The sequence below is a fragment of the Rhodnius prolixus genome, unplaced genomic scaffold (genome assembly GCF_049639745.1).
Source record: "Rhodnius prolixus isolate KJV_2025 unplaced genomic scaffold, Rpr scaffold_2, whole genome shotgun sequence".
In the NCBI taxonomy this organism is placed as follows: Eukaryota; Metazoa; Arthropoda; class Insecta; order Hemiptera; family Reduviidae; genus Rhodnius; species Rhodnius prolixus.
Genome location: NW_027411592.1, coordinates 23088890 through 23107914, shown reverse-complemented (window position 1 = coordinate 23107914; position 19025 = coordinate 23088890). Strand labels below are relative to the sequence as shown.

Here is a 19025-nt window from a genome sequence, read left to right as displayed (position 1 = left end):
TATTCACTTGCTAACACTTAACTAGAAATTATGCATTAAACGCTTGTGAAATCATGAGATTATGAAATCTTAACGCAGAATTATTAAAAAATAATGTATTAAAACTTATAATTTGAGGAGTAATTATTGAACTAGTGGCCGGCCAGTTAAATGTAGGCTATTTAAAATTTGAAAACCATGTATAGCAATGTTTCTAAGGACGGCAATATTTGTAAAAGGTAGCAGCGAAATGCAGCATGCTACTTGCTCTGAGGCGGGACTGTTTAATTTCACACCAGCAGAGACTAATAGGATAAACTTATGAAGCATGATAGTCCTAAGTAACGTACTTCTCTAGCTCTAAAGCTTTGGAAGCCGCGGATGGAAGAGTAGGAACAGAGATTCCCTCGAAACAGACGCCAGGGCTTCGCTTCTGGACCGAGCAAATGTTCTTGCCACAGTGATATCTTACCGACCTCCTTAAATTCATCCCCAAAATTAGAAAACAGGCATCTCAGATAAGAAACCTATCCCCACAAAATGCTTGTTCCTGGTAGCTCTTCGTTACACTTCGAAGTCTCGGAATCGTGAGCTTGTAGACAGTAGCAGCTCACAACGCCTGAACTTGATTGTAGGCTGGTAAGAAATAGGGTTACAGATTGCGCGAAGAAGGCTGGCAGATATTGGTATGAAATGTGGATATTAATCCACAGATTAATTAGATAAAGAGTTGTGTAGCCAATTTAATAATTTTGGTGGATATTCTGGCTGCTTCTTTACTTGAGGTAGACAAATAATTATGATAATGCGATAGTCGAAAAAGCGAATAATCGAATCGGAAACCTGAGGAGAATCGGGTCTTCTACAATCAGGATACCATGGCCTCAATGGCATTGAACTAGCAGATGAATTGAAGACTCAACTCCTATCCACTATTAAATGCCACTTCCCTCGTATTCTAATCTACGCTATTCATGGATCCTATTTCCATGAGCCTATTTCTTCTTCTGACTCCTGTAAATTCTTTCTATTTCTTATGTACTATTCCTTATGCAGCATTTAGCTACCTGTAAAGATGACCTAACACCTTAACTGAATTTTTTTTCCAATTTTTGTCAGCTATTTGAATATCAATATTCACTCTATTCTTTATACATATCTACTTGATACTTTCCTAAACTACTTCATCTCTGCAGTAAACATCGCCTTTTATGAATGTATTCCAGATGAAGAATAAAAAGATTAAGAAACGAAGTGAGATTGAAGAAAATTGAGTAATAGAACATGTGCTTAAACATGTCATTTAAATATGTATTACAAAAAAATTTAATTTGCTACAAATCAAACAATATTCTAATATATATGTATCAAATAAATTTACTTATGTGGGAAGGGAGTAAAAAACTTGTGCTCTATGTCTATCTAAAATTGGAATTGTGTTGGCGACACTGAATTTAGTTTTTGCGGGAAATTAGAGTGTGAAGAGTATTAGTGTTTATGCTTATGCTTTTGCATATACATTCGTTGTATTAGAATATTAATGCATTTGAAATACGAAACAGCTGATCAAAAACCAAAAGTTTTTAGTGAAATTATATCTTCAAACAACTGCCACACAATTGATAACGGAAAGCAAAACATACACGTATTTTATTAGTTTCGATTCGCATTGTAATGTTTGTTAAAAATGAATTCATTTCACTTTTGTAGTTCTTAATTGTTATTTATTAAACTGTATTGTAATCTTCCGTTTATATTAAGTTCATCGATTAATATCAACTATGAAATTGTCTGTGAAGGTATGAGTTTTTTTGGGGGATAATTAATTGAGAGTCATGCTATTTTTTGCTTAAAAAATTTCTTGTTAATCAAATTTGTTGTTTCAGCAACCCAAGCAGAATGTTTTGACGAATTTCTTTGTTAAACTGCCAAAAAATGAAGTGCCTTTAAAAGATTGTTCAAATACAAGAAAATTTGATGCTCTAAGTGCAGATCAAAACATATCTATTATTTTAAATTCGCCACAAAGAAAGGATAAGGATCGTACCCAGAATTTACATGAAAGTGCACCTTCCAAAAGAAAGAATGATAATGTTGAAAATATTTCCTATTTAAAAAAGAAGAAGTGTGGCAGTCCATCTAAAACTTCTCAACAGCAGAAAATCCTTGAGGACTTTAATTTTAATGATATAGAAGATGAATTTGATGTTCTTGCCTTTGAAAATGAATTTTCTCCTAGGTTAATTAATTATAAATTATTAATTACTGTATTTTGTTTAATGTACCTTCGACATTTTTTTAATAATTACAATTTTACATGTAATTAATTTGCAGCACTCTGGATCTTACAAAATTAGAACGATATAGGGTGGAAAATGTTGAAGTAACAAGTTCTAATTATCTGAAACTGACAGTGCAAAATTTGATGTTCTCTAACAAAGGATCTTGCATTATTAAAAGTCCCTGGTTAGAATATTGTTTAATCTGAATTAAATACAGTTTTTAGCATAAGAGTAGTATAAATCTGATGCTGGTAGGATTTATTTTAAGATAATAAGAATATTTGTTGCAATTAAGTGCTAGTGAAATACTTCTTTAATTACATTTAATAATACACCTGGAACATTCAGAACCTTTTAATACAGTTTACCTAAATAACGATTAATTCATTTAGAACTATTGTAACTACAAATTTATAGCAAATATATGATGTAATTACTTCTAGACAAAAGTTTAACATCTTCAAATAATAGTTCGTCAATTTCTTTTTGAAAATTATTTCATTTGTTATATAGGTAAAAAAATTTCATGTTAGCACTATTTCTTCTCGATATCTATCATTCATTTGTTAAATGAAGTAAGAAATAGTTATGTCTCGCACTAATAACTAATTTTCTGTCAATAATTAAAACAAATTTTACTGTGACTCATTTTAATGTCTAGTTTTAAGTGACATCTTATGACATCGAAATAATAATATCTTTATTTTCAGGAACACATGTAGTCTTCATGCTGGCGATGTTGTTAGTCTTAAAGGAAGATTTATTGAATCTGAAGATTGGGTAGTAGACTGGGATGGAGGTGTATTGGTCACCGATCCAGATCACCTGATTTCTGGTACTACTGTGGTAAATTCTCTTTACTGCCCTCGAAAAACTGTCCTTTCACATATATTCAAGGAACAGGAGGGTACTAAAAAGTCTTCGGCAATGTTTGTTGGCTGTTTAGTACATGAACTATTACAAGAGGTACAGAATTTTATTTTTAAGTAAGTTGAGTGTTTTTCAATATTGTGCTTTTTCGTGCAGTTTTTGTCGACCAATCCTTATCAATCTTGTCCTATCGGTTAGTTGCAATGCCGCAATTGAATCTCGGGTCCCGCTGACATAGTCCTCCAGACTAACCCCTGTAAATGCTAGATAAATGTTTATTTTAAGATTAATTGTTATCTGTGTCCTTATGGGTCAATTGAATGAAGTCTTATTCTTTCAGGTGCTCACAAAAAAACTAATCACTATTGAAGATATTGAAAAATTATTCAACACCATAAAAGATAGTAAAGAATTTAAAGTACAATTATTTTTGGAAAATTTCGAAATTGAAGATGTCATTAATGAGATTTCTCATTTTGTTCCACGAATTTATGACTTTGTATGTAAATATGTGAATAATGAAGATTCTAAGAAATTTTCATCCAAGAAAAGGTTATTTTATAAATATTTTTAAAAGACATTTTGATTAATTTAAATTTTTTGTTTTTGTTGTAGCTGGATAGGTCCTTATGCATTCTGTTTAAAAATTGTAATAGTCTTGCAGTAATATATCAAATTAATCCTAATTATTTGATATGGTTAATTGTGTCAGTCGTAGCATTAGTCCGAAACCTGCCAGGGATACAATAAACATGCTTGCTACGTCAGATAAAATCAAAGATATTATCCAGCACTGCGGTCCTAACAATGTTCTCATTATTTGAGTTTAACTATGTGTTAACTTCTAAATTTTTCTCATTTGAGGCTGATACTTGTGGTATCCACCTCTCCATATTCATCATTCTCTTACATCCTCAAACGAAATGCATCTTTAAAGAAGACTCAAAAACAAGTCATTCTGTAAAGCCGGTGCAGCAAAGAGCCCTAGCGTTCTTTGTCTTATTAATGCAGTTTAATTTTTTTTTTTAATTATTCCTTGGAGTAAGAATAGTTTCGTTAGTTAGGTTACTCCATTCAGAATATAGTCAAATGGTAGAAAGAAATTCATCCCTTCCGGGTTTTGGGAGAAAAGCGAAGCCTATCAGTGAGTAATTTGGTTAATTTGTTTTAGTTATGAAGTAAATAAAGACTGGCATGGTGAAATAGTTGCAATAAAAGATATTGAAGAAAATATATGGTCATATAAACTTGGAATTAAAGGAAAAGTGGACGCAACTGTTCAAGTTAATGTGGGAAATAAGGTTAAAGTATGTAAGCATTACGATCTCTTCACGAGAATTAAATGTATTTTCTAGAATTAATTGCTGAAAATTCTGGTATTAAAAAAAACAATATTTTTGAAGGGCACACTGACTGTCTCCTAAGTCAGCAATGTCTCAATTCAGATTTTCTGTATCAATTTTTACAGTCTACTAAATTTATAATCATGTGGTACGACTTCATTGATAATTTATTAAAAAGTAATTTGCGTAATGTAATTAGATAGTAAATCTACTCACTTCTGTTTCAGACTGTTCCCTTGGAGTTGAAGACCGGTAAAGTGGCACCTTTAAATTTAGAGCATAGGGGCCAGGTAATTCTTTATTGCATGATGCTAAAAGAATTAGGGGAAAATGTTGACTCTGGTCTGCTTCTTTATTTGAGGTAATCTTAATATTTTGTAAATGTGTAAACTGGCGAACTAAAGTGTGTGGCCTATATTGGAATACATAGAATACATTCAAAAATCAAGTCTGAAAATTCTCAGACATAGTCTTTAATTGTACTTGGTGTTATTAGTAAACATTATTAAAAGTATATTTTCTAATGGTAGTGTTTCACCTTCGAAAAGGAATTCATAATTTTATTTTATTCATTATTTTACAATTTTCCTAATTATACGAACATTTTCTAATGGCATTCTATTTTTCTTAATAAATGTTTGCACTCCGCCGACAATGGTGGTTAATAAGCTGGTTGCCAAATAATGTACTTTCTTGACTGAATTGTTGTTAATTGTGTATCTTTAATATTAGATGAGAGAACTGCGGGCGGCGATGAGCACAGAAGAGTCGGGGTGAGAGCCTGCCTAGAATAATGATAATCTTCATGTTGCCGGGGATTTTTTTTTTTGCTTTGAATTTTCATCTTATCCTCCCCGTTTCATATCTATTTTCTAAGTTCATGAATATTATTATGTGTTTTATTTTTTTTTTGTGCAATTTCTTTTTTTTTTTTTTTTTGTTTATTTATTAATTAATCAAATCTACTTAATTTCGATTTTATTAGATAATCAAGTGTCCTACTTTTGTTTGTATTTTCTGTATTTTTTTAAGCAATTGCATTAATTTTGTATGTTTTATTATTATACATGCGCTGTTTGCATTTCATTATCTATTTTCATTACTTTGAGTTCAGCATTATTGTATCACAAATACATACAACTCCTTGCTTGTAAAGTGTAAACTTAAAAAGCAATAAATAATAATTATTATTATGTTGCCGGGGAATCTATATTGACAGTGAGAAAAACTGTTTCATTAGTATGTTTCTTATCCTTCCTCGCGCCAAGAATTGTTTGCTGAATCAGCATCCAGCAGCCTGAAAACCTTGTAATTACTCAATCGAGTTAACGCTCCAAAACCATTGTACTCAAATTTAGGCTGACATGCAAATTGGCGGCCCTCAACTTGGTTTTTCGTTATGCATTATTATTCACTTAAAGATTAATTTGTTTTATAAGTAATTTATGTTATAGTTTGGTTCCAATAGGCCTCCTTCCGTGAACAGACAATAATTTAAAAAAGTGTATTTTTGTAAAAAAAAATAATTGAATTAAAAAAAATCTCTTCTTTAATTGCCTAAACTAATTATTGATTATTAATATTCTGCTTGAGAAAAATTATTATTATTATTTGAACTATATGATGTAAACATTTCTCTTCAGAGATAACGGACTTATGATCGATGTTAAATGTGGCGATAAGGAACAAAGAGATCTGATTCTTCTGAGAAATGGTCTGTCTGATTGGCTTAAAAATTTATCATTGGTTGAAGCTGGACCAAATATATTGCCGCCTCGTTTACCTAATGTCATTAATAGGACTTCTTGTCAGTCCTGTTCACACCTTTTAGCCTGTTCATCGGCACTCAGGTATTATTTAGTATTACTACTTTTAATTTGATGAATTTCTTAAGTATCTGTGGGGTTTTATCGAAAACCTTCCTTCAACCCACGTTTTGAGGCTCCAACTTTCATTAAATACTAATCTCTATAACACTTAGTCTGACAAAATTTAGCACTAAGAAGTGGTAAAAGCTTCCCTAAGTGACATAAAGTGCTCTTACGCCTACTAAAGGGAAGCATTGCAATCGTGCAAATTTGAAGTTTAATTTCACTTTGCCTTTTAGGGAAGAGTACTGTAACCGCAGTTTAGTTTATTTTTACTTCTCTTAAGAAGAAGTATTCAATTCGCAGTTTAATTTTGCTATTTACGTAAAAATACCTTACTTATTTTATTCAAAACGATAACTCAAAAAAATTGCACTTCAGGATTCATTGGGGAACGCAACTATAAGCATTCATTAAAAAGATCTCTCCAGTTAAGGGAACAAGGATTAATAAACACTTACCTTTTTAAACTGTAAGTTTTTGTTAAGGAGATAGTTAATGAGAAATAAAGGGTTAAATTTTTGAGGTTTTCACATTCATTCAAATGTCCAACATTTGTATCTCTTTTCGTATTTTTAAGATTTTAATGAATTCATCACTGAATTGTAGAGAAAAGTCGGCTCTATAACTGGTATGAATAGCAATGTTTTAGTGATAATAGTTATTGAGATACAGAATATTAAATTTTGGCGGTTTCGCAAATCGTTCAAATTTCAAACCTCTAATATCTCTCTTCCTATTGTTCAGATTTTAATAAACTATTTACCCAGTTGTAGGGAAAAGTTAGCTCTGTAACTGATATACTCGTAAATAACTAAGTTTTAGTGATAGTAAGTATTGTGATATAGAAGTCTAAATTTTGGAGGTTTTGCAAATCGTTAAAATATTTTTCTCTGATACATTTATTAAAGAAAAGTGATAGATTTTTGTGCAATAATCATTCCAAGTTGGGCGCGGACCAAGTCTGGATAAACGTAACTAGCGGCATTTCGTACAATTGATTTTCAAAACTTTTCTGTTTCAAAATCGATTATGAAAACTTTATAGATCCTGCAGCTAAATAAGTAGCTATAGGAGAATGTAAATCATTCATTTTCTTATTACATTATTGCATTTTTCTCGTTATCATTAATTAAAAAAATCTCATTAATTCTTGTTTTTTGTAGAAGATCCGGTGACAGAGACCAACTCGAAGAAGATCATGTATTAAAACCTTTAGCAGAAGATTCTACCAGTCATTTAACAGATCAACATCTGGCGTATGTCTTTCACTGGATTGGTCTACTGTCTCTTGAATTCGAAATGTCCAAATTTTCTGTTTCTAGAATTTGGTCCACCAAGCCTGAAGAGAGGTATAGAAATTTTTAGTGCTTTTAAAAATCCTTTATTTTTTATTAATTATTATATTAAACTAAATTTAAATTTCAGAGAAGCAAAAGGCTGGTGTGTTACTCACTTACAAGTTTCACATTCAACTCTCATAAAAGGACGCCGTTACGAAGTAGTTTTTTTAAAAATAGATGAGACTCCGATTGTTTGTTCTTTAGATAGCGGTCAGACAGTCGTTGTAAGTAATGATTCACATTTAGCAATTGCAATGGGTACCATAACAGAAGTCACACCAACAACTATTGCAGTTAAATTAGATAAGTATGTTCAAGGCAATTTGTCTTAAATATAATGGCTTGTAAATGAAATTTCTATTTTTCATCTACAATTTAATCGTAGGATTTCTATTCCTACTATTCCTTTACTATTCAAATTTCAGATCTATTGTTTTTCTGTTAGTTATTTTTTATTATATATTTTTTTAAAATTCATATTTGAACTTTGTTTTAGAGATATTAAGCACATTAAACCACCAATTTTTTTGGACAGTTATGAATCCAGCTCAATAAATCTTATTTTAATGAATAATGTAGGCCTATTATTAAACAATACCAACCAAGCTGACTTCCTCAGACAAACAATAATAGAGCAGAATGTAAGAAATTCTAATCTTCCTACCCTCTACAAGTCTCATAATTTTAAACTTTTCATGAATATTACTGATAATTTTCAGATTCCCTCCTTCGCTCCGAAGTTAAGCTCCAAAATAAAGAAAATTGGGCAAGATATTTTTGACCGTTTGAATAAAGAACAAGTTCGTGCTATACTCCAAGCCGTTGCTGCTGATAAGTACATTCTAATTAGGGGTATGCCCGGTGCTGGTAAGTTTTATTTTTATCAATTACTGTTGCGGTTTTAATTATTTATTTGAAATTTAAAAATAGAACAAACAAACAATGCTAATTGCGGATTTAAATCGCGTTTTCATAATACATATACTGCGCTATAATGTGTATACTATATTATAGAATAGAATAGAATAAACTTTATTTAACATTTAAGTATATACATATGTACGTAAGGAGTTCCAGTATAAATACTATAACCTCCAAAATATCTATTGTTACAAAATGAAATAAAAAATAAAAGTACAAGTAAATAATGAGGGGAAAAACGATGAAAAACCCTCAGCCTTGTATACTATATTGGTTATTATTGAACATGCGTTGTTATCATTCTTCAGTTGTTGATCATTGTTTTTCATTGGAATTATTTATAGACGTAAGATTTGTGGGATCAGTGTTAAATGGGAGGAAAAGTTAATCCGGTTTGTAAAGTATTTCCATAATTTTTGATGAAAACATATTTGATGAAATAATATTACTTATAGCCCTTTCAAAAGTAAGAAAAAATTTAGGGTTACATCAAATTATCGATATCGCTATGTCGCCGTAAATACACTTTCTGACGTCTCCTGAGTCTTTAAAAATATTTTAGAAAATATAAGACTTTTAAATTAAAACATTTCTGTTTTTCAAATTTGTTCAGAGTGACGTGATTCTTCAGCATATTTATTTATTACTTCAGTGATATAGAGAAATTTTTGTTTTCGAAAAAAATCCCAGAAGTCTTTGAATTATAGTAGGCATATTATTCTATAATATAATCTAGTTATATATTTATTTTCTTCTAGGCAAAACGACTACTATGCAAGCTTTGATAGAATTGCTTGTTCGATTAGGAAAGAGAGTGTTAGTGACTAGTTTCACCCATTCTGCTGTGGATAATATTCTTTTAGGCCTCCCTTTATTGGAAAGTGGGAACGTTTTAAGACTTGGACCGACAAAAAGAATTCATCCTCTTGTTGCGCGTTATGCAGCTGAGGAGAAATTATTAAATGACCTTGGCGAGGACATATCAGCGCAAATTCTTGAAAAGAGTTTTGGAAGAAGGGTAAGTAATTGGCTAATAACAAAGAAGAAATAGAATATCTTCAATTGATCTAATAGTAAACTGTTTCTAGAAAATAGTGGGCGTTACCTGTTTAGGATGTGGTCATGCATGGCTAGAACGCCAAAGATTTGACGTATGTTTAGTAGATGAAGCAACCCAAGTCACTCAGCCAGCTGTGCTCAAACCACTTTATCTAGCAGAGAAATTTATTTTAGTGGGCGATCCGAATCAATTACACCCATTAGTCCTCAGCCCTAAAGCTAAGTAAGGATGGACAATTTTTACAATAAAGAAGTACAAGTGAATAGCTCCTTTTATCTGTATAAAGTGTTTTATAGTTGAATATTTCTTGTTTGTTACAGAGAAAATGGTTTGGGAGTTAGTTTATTTGAGAAACTTGATCGACCAGCAGTTACATCTCGTCTTACTCTCCAGTATCGAATGAATAAATTCATTATGCAATTAGCAAATGATTTTGCGTATGATGGCCAACTGAAGTGTGGAACCGAGCAAGTTGCGCACAATACTCTTTCTTATAATGTAATAAATTAAATAATTAGTTGCGTTAATTCTTCAAAATACCAAATTATGGAATGGTGCTTGTTGTGTAGCTTCAATCTTATGAGGGTCTTTTTATCTAGATAAATTTTTAGAAAGAGTAATTTGCGTAAGAGATCCAGGTTATAATAGAATTGTACTTAAAGGCCATCTTAGCAACTGCCCAGGGTTGAAATTTCAGATTCTGCCATGGTATTGGGCAGTGAATTGACTTCAAATTAACTAGTAATAATTTTTATGTTGTCTTTGTCGATGATTACTGACGAGAGCTAAATTTAAAAGTACTTTATTTTACCGACTTGTATATATTTTTGCGAACGATAAATTTCTCCTAGAACAAACATTTTTGACTCAATTCATTTCGAATTAAAATAATATTTATTTCTTTTTCGCTATTTTTTCATCCACATTATCTTTGAAGATTTAATAATTCTTAATTTTACATACCTCCTCTTAGCAAATCTGGCTTCTTACTTCTGATACAAGAGCATAAGTTTTATTTTTGTAGAAGCCTCTAACGATAATTTACTGATTCTTCTATGAATAAAAGTGCTCAGACAGCAAGCAGTCACCATTTGTAATCTTTTTGACTAAGGTTTTTGGAACCGAATAGAAAGTTTTCGCTAGATTGCTAATTTCTAAAGAAAATGCCGTTACCTAATTAGGGGTTGCTGCAGCAAAGATTGTTAACCAATTTTATTAGAAGTCTAAAGCAGTCCCAAAGTTGTAGAACGATAAAAACCTATGATGAAATATGCCCAAATTTTATAACAATAAATCAACTTTTAATTGAAGTTTAATAACCAACGCCAAATATTATGTAATATTGGTAATGTAATTAATTTATTTACCGGAATTGAGTTCATTTTCATGGAGGGTAAACTGAGTTAATGGTTCTTAACTAAGTCCCTAAAATTATTTTATTTTTTTCCAGTTTTCTTTGTAAATCTATAGTGACAGAAACTAAATAAGTTGACTAACGGTTCATACATATTTAAATATGTTCATACTTAATTAAATATTTAACATGATTATAGTTTTTTTTACTTGATTTTATTTTAGGATGAAAAAGCTGAAGATTGGCCTGAGTGGATGAAACTAGCTTTAGATAAGACTCTTGAAAAATCGGTAATTGTTATAGACGTGGTTAATAAAGAGAAAAATAGTAGTGGAGTTTTAGACAATAAAACAGAAGCAGTTGTTATATATGAGATAACTAAAGCCCTGAAGAAGGTATTTATTTTATTTTATTTATTTATTTATTTTTTTGTAGAATTTGTCTAAATTTATCGATGAATCAATCATTTACCAATCATCGGATTTTTTTCGACGATTCAATGTTAAGGATTCTTCAGTACACTTAGTTGTTGTGAGCTAAGGAATAGGTTTCTTTTTAAGTATATTTGCCATAGAAAGTACATTCACGGCATCTGATCGTTAGTAGAGCATAAAGTCCGCCTGCTAAAACAAAATTTAATTTTTTATTTGTTTTTTAGAGTTTAACATCTTTTTTGTTTTATTTAGAATTAAAAAATGAATTATTTTAATTAACTATAAATTATTCATTTTAGTTAGAAATCAATTTAAAAGAGGTTGGCGTAATTGCCACTTACAGAGATCAGGTCAACTATCTGAGAAATTTGTTACATTTTGATATAGAAGTTAATACAGTGGATCAATATCAAGGAAGAGATAAGGAATTAATTCTTTTCTCAACCACGAAAACTTCAAAAACTACAGTAAGAGAAATAGTTATTAATTGTGATTATTGCTGGAGATAAAGTTATTGTAGGAATCACAAACTGCTAATTTCTGTTTATTTTGTAGACTAGTTACGACATTTTAAATGATATAAATCGACTCTCCGTGGCGATTACTCGAGCTAAAAAAAAGTTAGTAATTATTGGTAATGTAGCCGTTTTAAAGAAGTACAAAAACTTTACAAAACTCTTGGACCTGGTACCATCTAAGAACTTCACACAATACAGTACATGAATGTTCCAGGAAAAAATTCTCGCTATTTAAGTTTTAATCGTGTTTAAAGACTAATCAGTGTAACCTAACTTATTTCTTAGCGCTTGTAAATAATTTTGTTAATAAAATTTAAAAAAGAATTAACTGTGTCTACCACCTTTTGGTTCCTTATTTCTTTTGAATTGCAATCGTGTTGAGTTTCGATTTTGTGTAACCGGAAATTCGCTACGTCCGAAGTAGTTTATATTAATTGGTTTGTGTCTATCTGTATGTGTGAATTCAACAAAACTCAAGAAAAAAACAAGTTTTTTGGAGGCTATTTTGTTATCAGCTTTCACCATCTAGCCAGCGACAATTAATTGGTTTATACTATCTGGTATTATACCACCTGGAAGTTAAAATTATTTATACTTGTTTAAACTTTTTAACAATAAACTGTGCTTGGTAGCAGTAGTTCTATAACATGAATTTGTATTTTTTGTGGAAAAAGTAATTTAAAAATGCGTTCTTAGATAAGGGTTTATGCACACCATTAAAGTATTATCTTATTATATTTTAGGGTCTTAAGTTAGATATTAAATATGAAACATATTTATTTATTTTTAATAATATAAAAAGGTTTTTAAGAAAACAAAATTTAATGGGAGTCAGTTGCTTTGATCCTGGGACTCAGTGTTCTTCTAAAATAATCGCTTCCATTAAATTTTATTATTCAAGTCATTTTACTTTCCCCTTACCCTCGTAAGGGAAGATATTGCGATTGTGCTGATTTCCGATTTGGAGATGTCATCGGATATATGTATCTCTATGTAAGTTCCCAGAGTACGATAAAAATATTTTGTCAATATTTTTATGAGAGCATGACTTAAAAACGGAAAATCGCGGTGAGTTAAAATTTGATACTTAAACTAAGTGCGATAATTAGGGTTTGGGCATTTGAAAGCGCCAAATAATCGATCAAATGGAAGTGCCACTTCACTCTATGGTTTTTTTGGTTTTTAATATTTTACCAAAAAATAAAACGATTTTCTTTTAGCTCCTCATACGATAGGCATAGCATACTTTTTAACCTTTAAGATTTTTTTGGAAACATTTTCCTGGGAAACTCTTCTTACGGCAATTTTAGGGAAAGGTGAATACTTCCCTCTTGTGCCATTTTAAAATTGTTATATACATCCAGATTTCCTTAATAACAACGATAGGAATTCAATTGTTACAAAAAAAAAATCTAAGTATGAAAAATAATAGTTTAAAAAACTTATAATTCAGTTTCTTGATTAGTTTTCGAACATATTCAAAGTTTTCATATTCTAAGGCACTTTCATTTGTTTAATTGTAAGCGCATCAAGAGAGATCGTGTGAGTGTACAAATGCCAGTTTTTTTTAACTTTACAATTTTTATTGCTCTGCAAATATTTGCTATATCCTTGCTGCAGATAAATTTAGTCAGAAATTCACTTTGTAACTATTATTTCGTATTCAAAATCTCTAATTATATCGACTCTTCCTAGATTACTCCTAAGGGGATGCATACAGAGTGTTTAAAAATATCAATTTTAAATAAACATATTCAACAAAATAAATATTTTTATTGGATAAGTAGGGGATTAAATTCGAATAGTAGATATCTATAATTTAGTTCGGAATTCGGTAGGAAAAGTTAAAATTTCAGCCCAGCTAAAAAAAAAATAAATCATTCATTCATAAATAAGAGTTGTTATTAAAGCACCTGGATAAGGGAAACCTTCCACTGCCATACAAAAACAAAACACAGCTGAAGGTTCTTTTAGAAAACGTTCGTAAGTCCTAAGGTAGATCAGAAAGTTAATTAATTTCTGAATTTTTTTGACATGGAATCTGATTCAGAAGACGAAATACCAAGTTTGGTTCCTGCAAAACTTAAACCCGTACCAGTTACGTTAATAACAGGTCAATTGGGGGCTGGGAAAACAACTCTATTGAATTACATTCTTACTGAACAGCATAATAAGAAAATTGCTGTGATTCTCAACGAGTTTGGTGAAGGTTAGTAGAAATTTATAATATTGTTTGAAATAAGTTAATTTCAAATTTATACAAGAACTTTATGAAGTTTTCCTCTGATTAAGCGTTAATAGAGAGAGGGGTCATATTGTTTTTTTAAATTATTATCTTAACATTTAATCCATGCTGTAAATCAAACTCACTTGGGCTAATGTAACATAAACATGCAGCCATTCAATAAAATTTAATCCCGAAAAATATTGTGTTAATTTTAGTATGCATTAAGTAGTCCCTCATTATTTCAGGAAGTGCTATGGAAAAAAGTCTCTCTATAAGTCAAAAAGGAAAGCTATATGAAGAATGGTTGGAATTGAGAAATGGGTGCCTCTGCTGTTCTGTGAAGTTAGTCTAATTATTTATTTTTTATAAATATTTATAAGTTCTTGAGAGATTTTTTGTTAGCTCTAGCCATGTTTAGCTATGATCTTATTATATTTCTTATTCTGTTTAATATATGACAAAATTATAGGGATAATGGCATTAAAGCTATAGAAAACCTCATGAAAAGAAGAGGAAAATTTGATTATATACTCTTGGAAACCACTGGTTTAGCTGATCCAGGTTTGCCATGTTTAAAGTTTTTTTAATATTTCATTTATTGTTAAATTATTCTTTTATTCTATTTCTACATCGCTTTGTTTATTCTGTAGAAAATGCTTCGTTAAGTAAATTTAATTTAAAAATAGTTAGCGTTTATTACAATTCAACATCTAATTTCAGGGCCTATTATTTCCACTTTTTGGCTTGACGAAGAGTTATGCAGTGACATTTTTTTAGATGGTGAGATTTTTGAGGAATGTACTGTAAGAGAATCTTCTTTTAATAATAGGAATCTAGATTAAATAGAGATTAAGAATAAAACTTTATTAAATTTTAGAAACATTTATTGTCAAAAAATATAATTTATTGAAAATTTATATATTAAACAATTTTCTCTAGCATAAGCCTGCTTGTGCATTGTTTAAATTACTAAATTAAAGAATTTTCAATTAGGGCAATTTTAAAAAATAATAAGTCAAACAGAAAATAAACGTTAATCCTGTTAATTTGCAGGTGTTGTGGTAGTTGTGGACGCTAAAAATGGCTTATCGGTAAGATTTGTGCTTTTGTTCAATCATTGATATTAATATTTTTACTTATTACACAGATATTACCTTCAGCACCTACACATTACATAGATGAAAAAACACTAATAACAAATAATTTTTAAATAATGACTTAAATATAAGATGAGTAGAAAGTTTAAGAGTATAGGTACCTGTCAATATAGCAGAATATACAATAGATTTGTTGAGTCAAAATGGTTCATGATGTCAATATGTAACCTTCCTCATTAATTGTTTTATAGCCAACAGTAAAAAATTGTGTGACCCTTCTCACCCTAATTTAGTTTAGTTCCTTTTTAGATCTTACAAAACAAAACTTAATCGGCCTTTCTCCATCCAAAATAAAATTAGCATCTCTTTGCTGAAGGTATTGGTTAGACTTTTCTGACTGGTGAGGTTCCATCTGGTCTATGGATTCAAACTTCAGTTACAGTTGAGAGTCTCGTCCCTTGTCACTTTTCTGTCCCAACATTCATCACCTTTGTTCAGATAAACATTTGAGTTAATACAAAATGTGCTTCTTTTTTTTAGGTATTCTTTGTAAGCTACCTTAATGTTTTAGGGTAATTTAGATTTATTTTGGAAGTGGTCATGAATCAAAACCGCCGTGACCTAAAAGTAACCTCACAGTGTTTCATTTTTAATTTTAATGCTTATTTATATTATAATATTGTACCAACTAGTTAACGTTTTTGTTTTTCTACTAACAACTCAGAATGTACTTTAGGCCTTACGAGTACTTTCCCGAGGGGTAAAGTGGACTAGCGACTTTTTCAGGGATCTTAGTGTCTTTGTAGATACATCAGACCTACACCACTCACTGGGAATTATAGCAAACATAAGAAGGCCTACTGAAGTAGTTGTGGTATCCATTTGAGTTTCTGTAACTCACAGGCAAACTAGCTCGTTACAACACAAACACGCACTGTACTTATGCATGGAAAGTTATACCTATAAGGACACCTACTCTTAATTCCTCAACGCTTAAAAATGTAAGAGAATTTTAGATTCATCCCAATTCAGTTTATGCTACTAAGGCAGATTATCACTTGTCTTCTTATTACATTTACTTATTAGATTTCACGGCTTTTGTTAAAGTGTTAGCTGGATTCCTACTGACAAACATTAATTACATTGATTGGACAATTTTTAAGGAAAAATAATTATTAAAATTTTAGCATTTTAAGAACATTCAGGGCAAATTTATTATAACGAATACAACATTAAATACAACTAACTCTAATACTCTTAGATTCTCCCATTGATTTATTCCTAATCGAATAGTGATAATATGACCCTTTTCATTTTGTGCAAGAAGAATTTTAACTTTTTCAAGTAATAACTCCAAATGTGAAGTTATAAAATAATAATTGACTAGCTAACAAATGTGAACTGAATGACTGAAGATATTTTTTTTAAAAAAATTGTAAAAATGTGCATAAAACTCAATCTTTATTTAAAAACAAAAATCTGTAGAAAAGTAACTTTTTTTTTCAGGATTTAAGCGAAAATTTGAATGAAGGAATCAGTGTTCCAGTTAGGTAAATTTTTTATTATCTAGAAACTTCCAATAAATTTAGACCCTGTAAGATGCCTAATATTGTAACTTTTCTGGCCATTCCTTGATCGTTTTTGTGAATCCGTAAGTCTTTGAGTTAGTAATCTTTGGACTTCGACATAATTTTTAGCCAATGGAATAGAAAAACTCACTGAGTTCTACTGAGTGAACTCCCAGTCCCATTCACGCATCGAATGGAATGTCCAATTTTCTGTCGAAGAACGCAGAAAACAATTTATTTTTTAAAAAAATAACACTTTTTTTGCTTATGGGATCTCGAACGGATATATTTGCAGTTTAAAATTCTGCCATATTGCAATAATATCTTTTTATATAAATAAAATAATTTAAAGTGACTACGGTTTTCATGTTCTAATAAGTTTTAACACCATGGAAGTCTTACAACCTTGATTTTGATGCAGGAAGCAATAGTTCGAAGCACTCTAGAACTCCAGCTTTTAAACTGACTCTAAAAATCTTTTGAGGCTTTCTTGAAAGAGTGCAATAAAGTTCAATAATTTACATACGTTTTATTTGAAAGGCAGGTAGCATTGGCTGATGTAATTCTTTTGAACAAAACAGATATGGTTGACAAGGAAGCTATAGAAAAAATATTCTCAAAAATTAAGTGAGTTATTTTAGTATTACATATATTATTGTTATTTCCAATGTATTTTGATGAAATTTTTCTTTCAGATTAATAAATTCTTCAGCTTTAATATTGAAAACATCTTTTTCCAAGTACGTTAGTGTTCTTTGTTATGTATGTCAGTATTCAATGATAACATTTTAAAAGCATCTTAGAATATACTTTTAGGGTAAACTTGGATAAAATTTTGGATTTGGAAGCTTATAGTGGCCTAAAAGAAAATAGGTAAAAATAATTTTGTTCTGTTTTTTTGTTTTTCTGGGTAAACAATAAATGAAAACTTTATTGTAGGATAAAACATTTGGTAAATGAAATTGCTAACATGGAGATAAAGGATTATTCGAAAGAAGTAAGTAAAGAAGTAACATTTCCTAAATTGTTGCAAAATATCTTCCAAAGTTTCCCTGAGTTTTTAATATACAATAAAAAAAAAAAACTCCAATACACAAAGTATTTAATTTTTTTTTTTTTCCGACCCCTAGGACTTTTTGACAGAAGATAATCTGTACTTAGATATTATGTTATTATTATTCATTAATGGGGAGGAAACCCCGTACCTTATCCAAAGCTTCTCTGGATTCAACCATATAGAGTTACTCCAAACTATTTTTTAATTTATTTTTTTCCCCCAACATTGAATATAGGTTGATTATGTAAAAAAAAAGGTACATAACGTAACGACATGCCACGTTACTGTTGGAAAAACAATGTAGTTTTTTTAATGTAGTTTTGTGTCTGTTACACTTCCTGTAACACTTCTAGATACTATATTTGTATACATTTGTAAATAAATTAATAAACTTGCTCATTTCAGAGTATCTGCACAGTAACACTAAAGCTTAATACGGAAATTCCTAAAGCAGCTTTAGATAAATTTATGGAATTAATCCTTTGGAAAGAGGACTTAAAAAATGTAAAAGGAGATCACATAGATTTAATTAGAGCAAAGGTAATTAATAATGCCAATTAATCTGTTTTAAAAGATGCCATAATTAATTGAGGCCTTTGTAGTCAATAAATATTTTATATTGAACTTTACTTTCAGGGTGTTGTATATACTGGTAATGAATATTTAATGCTTCAATGTGTTCATGGAAATTATGACCTGTTAGCAATAAAGCCTGAAGAACATGTACAATCTGCCCTCATATTTATCGGTAAAATTTATAGTATTGAAATAATTGCGTTAAATTCTTGAATTTATTATGATATAATTAAAGTTATTATTTTACTTTAGGTAGAAATTTGGAAAAAGAAACAATGATGGATTTATTAACTAAGTGTATAAAAGAAATAAAAAGGACTTGATATTTTTTTATTAATATTTTGTATTTAAAAATTTAAACCAAGTATGTGCAAAAATATGATAATAATTGAATATATTTAAAGAAAAATATAAAAATGGAAACTGGAATATTACAAGTATTTAATAAGGGGCCTAAGCATCTATTCACTAAAGTCAAAGAAAAGTAAAATTATGTTTTAAAAAATATAAAAACAAAGAAGATATTTG

At 30.0% G+C, this 19025-nt stretch overlaps 2 protein-coding genes across 3 annotated transcripts; both read left to right on the top strand.

Moving 5' to 3' along the window:
• Positions 1 to 1613: 1613 nt before the first annotated feature.
• Positions 1614 to 12296, top strand: Dna2 (DNA replication helicase/nuclease 2). The gene is made up of 18 exons (XM_074120950.1): positions 1614 to 1778; positions 1866 to 2218; positions 2314 to 2445; positions 2972 to 3227; positions 3472 to 3683; positions 4303 to 4438; positions 4702 to 4835; positions 6118 to 6324; positions 7509 to 7694; positions 7771 to 7992; positions 8182 to 8326; positions 8405 to 8552; positions 9365 to 9624; positions 9695 to 9888; positions 9987 to 10164; positions 11245 to 11415; positions 11754 to 11921; positions 12010 to 12296. The coding sequence occupies exons 1-18, from the start codon at positions 1761 to 1763 to the stop codon at positions 12175 to 12177; spliced, it is 3288 nt and encodes a 1095-aa protein (XP_073977051.1). The 5' UTR covers positions 1614 to 1760; the 3' UTR covers positions 12178 to 12296.
• A 1579-nt stretch (positions 12297 to 13875) lies between these two features.
• Positions 13876 to 18836, top strand: LOC141450455 (zinc-regulated GTPase metalloprotein activator 1-like). 2 transcript variants are annotated; one of them, XM_074120932.1, is made up of 13 exons: positions 13877 to 14181; positions 14445 to 14541; positions 14669 to 14760; positions 14920 to 14979; positions 15253 to 15290; positions 16803 to 16846; positions 17405 to 17491; positions 17560 to 17604; positions 17681 to 17737; positions 17804 to 17861; positions 18327 to 18461; positions 18558 to 18669; positions 18750 to 18836. In XM_074120932.1, exons 1-13 carry the CDS (start codon positions 14007 to 14009, stop codon positions 18818 to 18820), a joined length of 1071 nt encoding a protein of 356 aa, XP_073977033.1. In that variant the 5' UTR covers positions 13877 to 14006; the 3' UTR covers positions 18821 to 18836. The 2 variants fall into 2 exon arrangements, with proteins under 2 accessions (XP_073977034.1, XP_073977033.1); XM_074120933.1 differs by lacking the exon at positions 16803 to 16846 and having other exon boundaries at positions 13876 to 14181; positions 17409 to 17491.
• Positions 18837 to 19025: the final 189 nt, after the last annotated feature.